General features: G+C 38.2%; 1 protein-coding gene, 1 long non-coding RNA gene and 1 pseudogene across 2 annotated transcripts; all 3 read right to left on the minus strand.

The window, feature by feature from the left end:
* Positions 1 to 3,752: 3,752 nt before the first annotated feature.
* LOC132861523 (trypsin-like) lies at positions 3,753 to 6,263 on the minus strand (annotated as a pseudogene).
* Positions 6,264 to 6,761: 498 nt separating this feature from the next.
* Positions 6,762 to 11,440, minus strand: LOC132861524 (dual specificity tyrosine-phosphorylation-regulated kinase 4-like). Its single transcript, XM_060893086.1, has 9 exons — positions 11,435 to 11,440; positions 11,189 to 11,322; positions 10,418 to 10,549; positions 9,927 to 10,056; positions 9,728 to 9,800; positions 9,449 to 9,621; positions 9,302 to 9,362; positions 9,073 to 9,202; positions 6,762 to 8,843 (listed from the first exon to the last, which is right to left on the minus strand). Exons 1-9 carry the CDS (start codon positions 11,438 to 11,440, stop codon positions 8,774 to 8,776), a joined length of 909 nt encoding a protein of 302 aa, XP_060749069.1. The 3' UTR covers positions 6,762 to 8,773.
* A 4-nt stretch (positions 11,441 to 11,444) lies between these two features.
* Positions 11,445 to 12,425, minus strand: LOC132860586 (uncharacterized). The gene is made up of 3 exons (XR_009649859.1): positions 12,395 to 12,425; positions 11,894 to 11,936; positions 11,445 to 11,571 (listed from the first exon to the last, which is right to left on the minus strand). It is a non-coding gene; the product is annotated as an uncharacterized LOC132860586 (long non-coding RNA).
* Between the last annotated feature and the right edge of the window lie 1,104 nt (positions 12,426 to 13,529).

A 13,529-nucleotide genomic window follows, 5' to 3' on the forward strand; every position in this document is an offset into this window, starting at 1 on the left:
GAATTGATATCCGCATTAAGGAACAACATACCATCTATACAATCATACAGTGCATAACAGGGAGTGGTTCCTCAAGTGTCAGGTGAATTTTGGTTATTTGCTTTATGGGAACGTCTGTAGTCAAAAGCATTTAATAACTCAGTTAGAATTCAATTGTAATGAACTTGTGAGACAGGCAGCTTATGTTAAATGTATACAGTCATATAAATTCTTTCTAGAAATATTCTTGAGTCACATTTCTTTCACTTTCAAATTCACAAGTTTTAAAATAATTTATTGACCAATCTCATTTCTGAATGACAGACAACATGGATGTAAGTATGCCTTCTGTACATGCTTTACTGACACTTTTTAATATGTCAAGAGCTCTAATTATCTGCAAATGTCCCATTAGAATGAACAGGTTGTTAGCACATTTTTCATTATTCTCTTTGATAAACATTTTCTCTCTACAATCTAAATCTCATGATTTAAGCACACTCTTGTAAGTTATTACATTTACTGCTGCTCAAAAAGAGGTTTAAATTCAGTTATGGCTCCTCAAAGTGTCTACATTTGGATTCCTGTAACGTTAAATACAGATAAGAAAGAAAGCGTTTGTGTGTTGTTCAGTCTGCCACACCCAGTCACTGAAACTATTACAGTTTCACTGAATTATTTTTAAGAGAGCTCACTCATACCAATAAACATATGCTAGTGATAGGACTAGTTAACAGTATAGCTTATTGATGATCTGCAGAATTCTCACCTTGACAAACTGTTTGAGAGGGCTGAATGTGCTGGATCTTGTTTACACAAATGTCCCTGACGCCTACTGTGCAGAGCCCTACCCCATCTCGGCTACTCAGACCACATTTATGCCCAGCATACAGACCAAATGTCAGACACTTTTACCTTCTCTACAGCACTACAGCACTGTTTTGAACACAGTGACTCACACATGTTCAGGAAAGCTGCAACCGACAGCAGTTCTACCAACTTGGAGGAATACACAGCATCAGTGACCAGGTACATTGGCAAGCGATGACAAGAACTCTACACAGAATTAACCAACAGTAAGCTGCTGGACCAGACAATGTACCTGGGAATGTGCTGACCAGTTAGCAGATATCTTCTCAGTTGCTGTTCATATACTTTACTTCATCATTTAACGCAGTCATCCCTCAGCACATGACTGATGATTGATGAGACTGCTGGGCCTGAACACCTCCCTCTACAAGTGGATCCTAGACTTCCTAACTGGGTGACTTACCACCAGAGTGTAAAATAGTTTTTCCCTCAAACCATCAACTCTTCAATAGCCAAAGTATAAGACACACACACACACACACACACACACACACACACACACACACACACACACACACACACACACACACACACATATATATATTTAACAATAAATCCCTGCACTTATGCAGTCTAGAATTTTTTGCATATCATTTTTAGAATTGCTACTACAGTGATACCTCGAGATATGAGTGCTTTGACATACGAATTTTTTGAGATACAAGCTGTGATTCGACCATATTTTTGGCTTGAGATACGAGCAAATTTTTGAGATACGAGCATCCGAGCCGCCGCCGAAATAAAGATCCCTAACAACCACGTGTGCTCTGTTTCCCCCGCCTCAGCTTCCTGCGTCTCACTCGGTTAAAGCCGCCTTTCCACCGCACATGTCAAACGACGGCAGATAAACAGGAAGTCATTCATTACCTATAGAGAGTGGCAAAGGGGCTGCGTGAGCTGCCGACGATCTGCGGATCCGTAATTTTCGGATCCGGTGGATCCGTTAAAAAAATTTTACTTGTGTGACTACACCGCATCTGATATGCCTACTGGACAGGTATTTATTAAAACGACCGGCAGATGTTAGTGAGGAAAGAGTGACAAAAAGGCAAAAACAAGTGAAGAGAAACGCGATGAAGAAAATTAAGCAAAATTAATGTAAAGAAAGGGGTGCACGGTGGCTTAGTGGTTAGCACATTCGCCTCACACCTCCAGGGTTGGGGGTTCGATTCCCGCCTCCACCTTGTGTGTGTGGAGTTTGCATGTTCTCCCCGTGCCTCGGGGGTTTCCTCCGGGTACTCCGGTTTCCTCCCCTGGTCCAAAGACATGCACGGTAGGTTGATTGGCATCTCTGGAAAATTGTCCGTAGTGTGTGATTGCGTGAGTGAATGAGTGTGTGTGTGCCCTGCGATGGGTTGGCACTCCGTCCAGGGTGCATCCTGCCTTGATGCCCAATGACGCCTGAGATAGGCACAGGCTCCCCGTGACCCAAGGTAGTTCGAATAAGTGGTAGAAAATGAATGAATGAATGAATAATGTAAAGAAAACAGAAATTGTAGCAATTAAGTTCAGTTTATTTAAGAGAAATCAAGCATTGCGTTAGTTCTGGCAGCCCACGTCGTCAAGCGTGCATCAGCTGTTAATCAGCTGTCCATGACGCGCACCAATCCGGTTACTACATCCATATTACCCGAACATTTAAATTCACATTCATTGAGCCGCTTTCTATTGCGTCGCTGCTGCTGCGATTTAAACTCCCTCCTCCAACCCTGACTCCACCATGCCGGAACCTGTGTTCGTTGTACAAGTTTACGTCATAAATCTCCACATATTTTTCTCTCTCTCTCCCTCTCTCTCTCTCTAATTATTTAATTATTTATTTATCCATTTATTCATTTATTATTTTCCTTTCCTATTTTTAACTCTATGCATGATTAATGGTTCTGTTATACGGGGGTCTATTCTATTTTCTAGTTGCTGCTCTCCCCGCCCTAAATGAAGTTTAGTTAAGTTCCATTTAAGTGTAAAGTAGCATTAAGAGTGCGAGTAAGTGAACGAAAGTGAAAGTGTAATTCCTCCTAACTCCTCCCTCAACCTCCGTGCGCATCTTCCGTAAATTAAAACCAGTTTATTTTTTTAACCTTCTCTTTTATTACTGTATGTTTTTATCCAATATTTGTCATTTATAAATACAGGTACTGTACATTTTTCATATTCAAAACGCAAACAAAACAACTGGAGTGGAATTTTGCAAGCTGGAACGGATTAATGGGATTTCAATTCATTTAAACGGGGAAAATTGTTTTGAGATACGAGCAATTTGAGATATGAGCAAGGTCACGGAACGAATTAAACACGTATCTCGAGGTATCACTGTACAATTATTTTAAATATGCTTTTCCAATGCTGCTATAAACTGCTGCTGTCACACTTCTACATACAGTATGTTTATTTGCATTAAAAACCAGTAAAACCAGAGTGATGACAGCTCTGAGGTAAGAGGAAGCTGGTCCATTTTTGGCTTTGTAGGCAAGCATCAGTGTTTGGAATCTTATGTGTGCAGCTACAGGAAGCCAGTGAAGGGAGCGCATCAGGGGGTGGTATGCAAGAATTTAGGCAGGTTGAAACAAGTCATGCTGCTGCTATTTGAATAATTTGAAAGGACGAATTGCGTTCATAGGTAGACCTGACAGAGAGAACTGTAGAAATCTAGTCTTGAAGTAACAAGAGACTGAACAATTACCTGAGCAGCCTGTGTGGACAAAAATGGCCAAATCCTTTCTTATGTTGAAGAGTAGAAACCGACACGAGCGTGTCACGTTAGCAACATGCAAGAAAAAGGACAGTTGATTGTCCATGGTTACCCCAAGGTTGTGAGCTGTGAGTGAAGGGGAGATCAGATCGTTATCCAGGGATATTGCGAGATCCTGACCTGTGGATGAATCACCTGGGATGAACAGCAGTTAATTTTTTCTGGGATTGAGCTTCAACTGCTGAGGCTTCATCCACAATGATATGACTGCCAGACATGCTGATATACCCGAACAGAAGCTGTGGTATGAGAGCAGGAAGGAGAAGATAAGTTTAGTATCATCAGCATAGCAGTGGTAAGAGAACCCGTGTGTGAAAATAACTTTAGCAAGAGAGTGAGAATACAGAGAGAAAAGTAGAGGACCAAGTACTGAGTGTGATACCGGTCTGTAGTTACTGATGTCTGATGGATCCAGAGCAGGTTTCTTCAGGATGGGAATAACCCTTGCTCTCTTGAAGGTAGTTGGTACATGACCAAATATTAGGGGACACATTGATGATTGCGATGATGAAAGGCAGAAGGTCTTGCGAGGTCTGGAGCATAGTGGAAGAGAGTGAATCCAAGGGGGTGCACTGAGACACTCTGGTGTACACAGTGGGGAACTTGGTTAAAGCACAGCCATAGCCAAAGCTCACAATCCCAGCCTGTACCCAGGTTGTGTTGTGCTTAACCACCACTGGACCTCCAGAATCACCCTGCAAGAGCAAGTTATTAGCTACATATAAGCTTTTACTACTTTCTATGACACTGTACTATGAGCAAAAATATTATATGTTAGATTTCTGACTGGCATGAGTCTTTTCCTCTTTGAGCTAAGTGGACACATACTATATTGTCTGTGACAGAACCAGCTCCATATGATTCTACACAGTCACTGTTACTGACAACAGTACCCCAGGAAAAGAACTGTTGCTTGCTGCAAGGCCCATTGGCTTGATAATAATATATAATTAGTGAAAGTCACTGAAGAAGAGACATGGACTAGTGCAATGTCCTTGTCTTTGGTGGTATGGTCGTACTCATGGTGAATTATGATGCCATTAGCACTTCTTTCCTTTATAGCACTTCTTTTATTTCCCTCCAGAATGTCCATTCCTAGATTGTGATTTCAGATGCAGTAATCCTGAATAATCCTGAAAATTAAAGTAAGAGATATTGAGACTTCTATTATGATGTAATAAGTCACTCCACATCCTTTATCCCTATATGTTTTATATTTCCAATAAAGAGTAATTACTGCTACAATAGGTTACAGTGTAACACGGTTATTTGAAAAAGGGTACAAAACAATGATAATGCATTCACAAGATGCCATTTCTTACATACGTAACCTGAGACATACCCTTTCGAGGCAACTCAATGCTGTGTCATGGCTTGATGCTATGGAAACTTTAGTACAAACAGTGCCACACCAAGAAGGAATGTCTATCCAACAAGGCTATGTGGCACTAGTACAGACAATTGCTGGGTGCAGACAAGACCACATCAACCCTGAAGTACCTGGGATTGAGTCTATGTGCAAACTGTAAAAACTGATGAAAGTGTATCTATCACAGCACAAATATCATGCAAGGGTGCACCCCAGGTTACATCTATGAAAGATGATACACTCCTAGTGGAGTGGCTAGCAGAAATAACAGTCTCATATACCTTAAGGGGTTAAACTCCAGAGCTGTACCAACCAAGCAGTGGTCTGGGTTCAAGTGGCATTGTTTGCACTACAATGCAAAGAGTCACCATTTTAGGGCATACAATTACTTTGTGAAGAGGCTAAAGCTTAGCAACTTAGCAGAGCCATTGGAGAAAAGGTGTATAGACAAAAATTCTTTCATGTCAGCACCAAGCATCCAGCCTCTTGTGGATCTGGAGTTGTGAGGGTAAATTAAACCGGACAGTGGGTCAATTTCTTTGAGGCAAACAAGTCCATTTTCATCTTGCCTGTGCCGCTGCCATATGGGTTTCCATACATACTTCAGACACCAGTCTTGCAGTAGCATTCTCTTAGCATCAAGCCATGATGCAGTGTTGAGTTCCCTTAAAGGAAACCTACATTCAGTGAACTGTGGGAAACATTATGTACTGTATACAGTGAAAATGCAAATAATTACAGAATTATTGTTTGGTTCTTTTAAACTTTTGCGAGCACAGCTCCATATATATATATATACATGTACCTTTGAAAACAGTAAGCAGCTGATAAGACCTAGTTCTGACTGATCAGGCAGCTACCACACAAATGGTGGCCTCTTGCCTGAATACTGACCTGTCAATGCCAGAATCTTGCAGCAGCACCGTCACCACCCATAATCTTGTTGTTCAGTGGAGGATGACCACATACTGGTAGAAAAGAGGGAAGTTACAGACACATTCATCTTTTTGAAAAGATGCTGACAATACTAAAAGGAACTGCACTTTAAAAACAGTAATCATTTTTATATTAAATATTTAAATAGAATAAACCTCATTTCTGTAAATAAATGTACATTTTTGTCTCAATACAAAAATATTTGTAAGACACAGCAACAAACTTGCAATTGTCATCTCTATTAAAAATGATCCTATTCATCTGTAGTTTTGCCTTAAATATAATTTATTAAATATATCATAGATTAAATGCCATACTCATCGGCGCTAGTTCTTTCTTTACACGTACCTGTAGCATTAAGGAGTAAATAACATACAACACACAACTTTCCACAAATATATATCCATCACTTCATGTCTCCTCTGGTGTCAAGTAGCTGTCTATCTCCTAATGTCCTTTTTACCTCCTTTTTTTTGTAAAGGTTAACCAACCAAACTGCATCATCTGTAGTTTATACTTCCTCTCAAGAGTTTGGATGAATGAGGTTACACAATATATGAGGTTATACAATGAGGTTACACAATATTTCATTTTGAAAAAATAGCTAACAGAAAGATTTATATAAGCTTTTATTTTTAACATGTCAGGTTTTAAAGTGTTTGAAACATTTTACACTTAATGTGGTATTTTAAATTTCAATTCTATTTATTTGGTTGTGTAGATGCTCTTATCCAGAGTGTGAGATGTGCTACATCTTGGTGGTTTACTAGATTCAGTAGGTGGTGAACTAAGAATATCAGTCTTAAAATATCTGTTGTGGGGTAATATAGTAAGAAAAGCACACAGACAACACAGTTTTATCTAAACAAAGTGCTAATTTAATTGAGGTCTTGCATTAGAATGCCTCACCCTTTCCCAATATACATAGCACTGATCATTAGGATGCACTATTTCTGCTCTGCTTATACACTGCTCTTAATCTGGCTTTAAGCAGGAGAAGTGACTGTATTCATGTCATGCTTATCCAGTGCAGAATCGGTACAGGAACAGCAGCTACTCAACACTTAGGCCATCAAACCATTGAGAAACATCAGAAATTAAATTCATGTTATTGTATCCATACAGTATAAACACCAGAGCAAAACTCAAAGTGCATGAGTCTCTATGAAAGACTCATTTCAGCTCTATCACCTATAAACTAAACACTAAACATAAACACCTTTACAACACAAACATTTCATCAGCACTGTCCATGAAACCATAAATGAGGTCAAAAATGTCCTCTATCCTTTTCTGTACCCCGTAGCCATAGCGTACAACTGCTTATCTTCACAATCATTGTAAAAGTTGGTCATTTTGTCCCCGTTGTTAGGCAAGAATATTTGGGAGCATATAACAACTAGATTTGTAAAGTTTGTCGTGACAATCTTTGATGTTGGCTTTGACGATGCAAGTATTCGCAAAGGCCGGTGCTTTTTGGAGGCGAGTGGACATAAGCGTCAGTGTTACTTTTGGAAGCAAGTAAACAGAAAGCTAGGGTGCCAAAACATTTGGAGGTAAGGGGAGATAAGCATGTTACGTCATCAGAATACCCGTGAGGAAGTTCCCCTCATTGTTTTGAGTGTTTTGATATGTCACATGTCCATGTTGTGCAAATTCTTTATTTTCACGTGACATCACGTGTATCACCCTAAAGGAGCTGGCAGAGTTTGGTGTAACCGGTACTCGGATCGCTTAGAAAAGTAACAGCAACAAACTTCAGACCAGGGTCTACAACATATCCGAATTTGGTGTATGTGGCTTGAAAGCCCTAGGAGGAGTTACTCGCTCACTCACTCACTCATCTTCTACCGCTTACCCAAACTGTTCTCGGGTCACTGGGAGCCTGTGCCTATCTCAAGCGTCATCGGGCATCAAGGCAGGATACACCCTGGACGGAGTGCCAACCCATCGCAGAGCACACACACACTCTCATTCACTCACACACTACGGACAATTTTCCAGAGATGCCAATCAACCTACCATGCATGTCTTTGGACCGGGGGAGGAAACCGGAGAACCCCGGAGGAAACCCCCGAGGCACGGGGAGAACATGCAAACTCCACACACAAGGTGGAGTCGAACCCCCAACCCTGGAGGTGTGAGGCAAACGTGCTAACCACTAAGCCACCGTGCCCCCAGGAGGAGTTACTATTTATAAATTTTTATCTAAGCTTATATAGGAAAACAGAATGTTGGCTTCTACAAAGCCAACATAATAAATGTTTGTCTAAGCTTAAGTAGGAAAACAGAATGTTGGCTTCTACGAAGCCAACATAATTACATCCAAAAGATGCAAGTTGTACAGCTGAATGTTATGTGAAATCTGAGTCAGATACTGGCCCATGCCTATATCTCATGGATGTTTACTCCTTTGACACATGTTCATGCTCAAGATTCAACGGCCAGTATTTTATTGTTACTTTGGCCTTTCATACATTTTGACTAGGACTCTTTAATCAGCAGGCATCCGGTGCTGATGACTTCTGGCTACCCATCACCAGAGGATGGCAAACTTGGAATCCATGGTCCTGATATGTTATTAAGAGATGTATCATGCGTCTGACATCCGTCCCTTTCATTTAGTTGATGTAGTTGGTTTAGATGAAGACAATGTTGATTTTTACAAAACTTCCACTTGAGAAAGTTATTTGTTTTAATTTCTTATTATCTGTGGTTTTGAATCAAACAGATAAATTAAGTAGTTTGTTTGTTCAAGTCAGGTCTTTATTACTCAAGAGTCTTAAAGGTAACTTGAGAGGCTTGGTAACTGCACCACTGTCATCTCAACTGGCTTACATTAGGGCTCCTGTCCCGGTGGTGCACCTCTAACTTTTACTCTGAAGCCACGGGTGCTTCATAGCCTCTGATGGAGTGAGGCGTTTCTCAGGGTTCCAGCTGTTGGGATAAGTTATTAACAGGTGTTAAAATAGGCTATTAACATTTGATAACAAATTTAGCTTAATAATGCCTGAACACACATATGTGTCACCATAACAAGAACTACACAACCAATGCCTACATCTTGGTACATGCCCCTGTAGTCTGAAAAGTCAAGATTCCTCTAAAGGTCAATAAAGTTTTTTTAAAACATTTTATCATTTGGTATTTGTAAGTGGTTGCATACCTTAGGCAGTGTTGGATAAAGTCCAAGAACTGAAGATCATCAGTACCCAGAATTTTCTGAAGATTCTTAGAACCAGGCTTTATCAGCTTGTTGTTTACGTCATAGAAATCCCTCCATTGTCCTTTATCGTCTGTATGAAAATACAAGACATTTCAGCTGAATTTATTTTGCAATATGTTTTTATTTTGCATTGTATTACAAATTACATTGAGTCACATGGAGCACTTACCATAGAAATAATTCCAGGTATTTTTGTCCTTAAAAAAGTCAGCTGGAGGCTTTCCAAGCACCTGTCCCATTACATCAAAATTATATGCAGTTATATGGATATGTTTAGAATGAAATGTGTTAAAACAAAAAGATCTGACAGTTATACCTCCATGATGAGGGCTATTTGTTCAGCATTATCCGCTCCAGAAAAAATATACTGGCCAATGTGGAGCTCAGCCAGAATACATCCCAGACTCCACATGTCAGTAGCAGTGCTACAAGGATTTTTCAAGATCACCTCTGGAGAGCTGTAGGTATAAGTGATAGCCCCTGGGAACTCTGCAGATGAAGAAAGATGGGAAGGATGGAAGAAGAGTAGTTTAGAATGGCCTGCATGGTACATACATATGTTGAAATATAAATGAAAAAATGCAGTTTTGCTCACTTTTCTTCTTCTCAAAGCTGCTGCCTCCAAAATCAATCACTTTGATGCCATTCTTTCCTAGCACTATGTTCCCCTTAGACAAAAAAGAGATAATATGACCCTTTGAGTTTAACCGATTAACACCCTCATTGAGCACAGGAGAATTATTTTCTTATTTTATTTATTTTATCTGCATGCCTTCTCACGTTGATATACTCACAGGTTTCAGGTCACCATGGATAATTTTCTCTTTCTCAAGCAAACACAAACACTTGAGAATATCTTTGCCAATGTGCTGCAGATTAGCACTGCTGAATCTCCGATATTTTTTTAGCTGATTTAAAGATGGCCTAAATGGAAAAGTAAGAGACATGTTAAGCTGCCCATGGGTTACTTATCACGCATAATAATAAGGAAATGTAATCAGACTGATTATATTAGTGATTATATTCAGTTTATATTTACTTTTAAAACTTTTGATTTGTTTATTTGAAACGAAATCCTCCTGTCACATTACATCCCATATTTAATTGTTCGTAAAACTGTGTACATAGACTTGTCTCTAGAAAGATCCTCAAGCATAGGAAAAGATTTGAGATACTGAAACTTGACATATATTGGTTACTTTAGATATCTTTTAAGTATGTTTTTTTTTTTTAATCAGACAACCTTGATGAGGTCAGACATGACCATAGGTTCAAATGCACTCACCCCAGGAGATCATAGACGATGCAGAGATGTTCGCGGAAGAAAAAGTAGTTCTTCATGAACACAATGTTGTAGGAACCATTTCTGTCCTTTTTCCTCAAATAGTCCATGATTTCCACCTCTTGCCTATAGGATCTGAATGCAGACCAAATCAAATTTATTTTACAACAGCAATCTTACAGTAAATACTAAAATGTAAGAGCTTGTCTTGTGAATATATGAGTGTTCACTGTTTAGCAGTTTAGATTTAAAAGATATATAAGCAACATATAATATTAGTCAGTTAGATTATGGGTCGGATGGGGAAAATATATATATATATCCCCATTTTTGCTCAAAGCAGCAAAAAAATTCCTAACCTAAGGAAAAACATTAAATCTGATTTTAAAATCTAACATCACCAAACCCTCCTCATTCATCATTCTAACATTAGAAGAAGGGTGTTGCTTCCTTTTTGCAATATTTATTTTTCTCATAAACACAGTTCTCTCAAACTTTACTCAAAACCTAGTATTTTCATTTTGTTTACCAATCTGCGATTTTTGATCACTGTCTCACTTTCAAACTTACTGCCTTTATACATTTCACTAATAAATAGATGTAATTATACCACAAATTGTAAATAATTCTGAGTGATCAATGTACATTACACACTTACATTACACACACATCACACTCAATAATTCAAGCCAGTGTTTCTTCTATTCCTAATATAGTAATTCTATGTATGGCATTTAAAATTATTCGTATTAAAGCAAAGTGGAATATTATTACTTAAATTTTTTAATGATCTTCACAGCCACCATCTCATTTGTCTTATGATCCAGACACTTATAAACCTTTCCATAGGATCCTTCTCCGAGCCTTTTCAACAACTCGTAGCGGTACGCAAGATGATTGTTGGAGACCTGCGAACACACGACACGATGCAAAACCAGAACGCTAATGATGTTTCACTGATATAACGAAATAATCGTTACTCAACTATTCATTAGACTAAAAATACAGGCAGATACTTACCTGCATGTTGTCGTTACTTGATGTAGCATGGTGATTGGAGCTATCAATTTCCTTACCCAAGTACCAGAGCTCACGGTAGGAACTCATCTCTTTCACGTCAGAATGAGTCAACCTGTCCCCAAAATGCCTGACCACCTCTGGGACACACAGAAGGTAAATGAGTTGTCATTTTTTAGTATTTTTTTTACTGGTAATTTAATTTTACTAATGAATAGATGAATACTTAAACTTCTGTGAAATTTCACAATACTTGTTATTCCATCCCAGTTCATTGATAGCTAGAACAAGGCAAAGATTTTTAGTTATGTTTTAAATTTAGCCTAATTAATAGGAACTAGGCTGCATCAAATTATCCAGTGACTCAGCTGTTTTTGTTTGTTTGTTTTTTGTTTTTTTTCTAAACCATGGTCACTGATAAATCTATCAAATACTTTCCTTTACTCTGAGAAAATTTTGTACCTGCAGGGGTCATGGGAAACCGAGGTCTCCTGTTCCTGTGCTCCTGTTGGTTGAAATAAATGGCATTTGTTAGATATGCAATACATGAAATATCTGCAGTGTAAATTTATGGAAAGCATCAATGAACTCTTTATAGGGTTTAAGATTATCTGAAGCATATAACATTAATAAAGAGCTTAAATAATGATACTATTTTGCATGCTTAACACATACAGTATGTATGGAAGACTCTGGACCATCTCCCTAGTTCAACTTTCTTTTCTATCTCTTTTTTTTGCTCTGCCTGATTTAGAATTTAGAGTCAATCAATGAATCAAACTCAAACGTAGCTGGGTGCAGTATGCAGGGGTCACTAAACTACAGGGACCTCATTCATATTGTGGGTACACAAGCTTTTATAAATCAGATTTTGTGTGGAATATATATATATATATATATATATATATATATATATATATATATATATATATATATATATATATATATGACAGAAATACTCACATGACCATTCTCCAGGCAGACTCCAACCTTCTTTTGAGAGTGTTGTATATTATACATGGAAAAACATGACAACTGAACTCATTTCACATTTCATTAACACTTAACACTTCAATAACACAACCATACATACTCATCACACATTTATAATGAATAACAATTAGTTACTACATATACAGTATACAGGTGCTGGTCATATGATTAGAATATCATCAAAAAGTTGATTTATTTAACTAATTCCATTCAAAAAGTGAAACTTGTATATATTCATTCATTACACACAGACTGATATATTTCTTTTAATTTTTAATTTTAATTTTTGTTTATTTCTTTTAATTTTGATGATTATAACTGACAACTAAGGAAAATCCCAAATTCAGTATCTCAGAAATTAGAATATTGTGAAAAGGTACAATAATGAAGACAGCTGGTGCCACACTCTAATCAGCTAATTGACTCAAAAAACCTATAGTTTGTTCTCCACTCACCCTGCTTTTAAACTTCTTAAACATTTTTCTGATCATTAAACTACAACTGTCATGCAGGAATAATTAAATTGCAGCACTGCTTCTGTAACTGTAAATTCTAGAATCTCTGTATGGTGTTCTGTTGTGAAATAATTCTGTTCTGATGAGTTCTGTTGAACAGCTTTACTGAGATCCCAAACAACACTTTAATGTTGGTCATTATAACACACTGGACTGAAATTTCTCTAAATCACCAATGGGAAGCGGAAATACTCTGAGATAGTGGTTGTATCCGGTCAGGTAATCAGGTAATTGAATGCGCTGTTAAAAAAGAACCATTCATTGACCAGATCATCATGCTGAATAACTGCAATGTGATGATCGTCTTTCTGTCCATAAATATTGGGACATCGACACAATTCTAACATTTTTGGCTCTATACACCACCACAATGGATTTGAAATGAAACGAACAAGTTGTGCTTTAACTGTAGACTGTCAGCTTTAATTTGAGGGCATTTACATCCAAATCAGGTGAACGGTGTAGGAATTACAACAGTTTGCATATGTGCCTCCCACTTGTTAAGGGGCCAAAAGTAATGGGACAGAATAATAATCATAAATCAAACTTTCACTTTTTTTAACACTTGGTTGCAGTCAATTACAGCCTGA

This window comes from Tachysurus vachellii, chromosome 18 (genome assembly GCF_030014155.1).
Source record: "Tachysurus vachellii isolate PV-2020 chromosome 18, HZAU_Pvac_v1, whole genome shotgun sequence".
Lineage (NCBI taxonomy): Eukaryota > Metazoa > Chordata > Actinopteri > Siluriformes > Bagridae > Tachysurus > Tachysurus vachellii.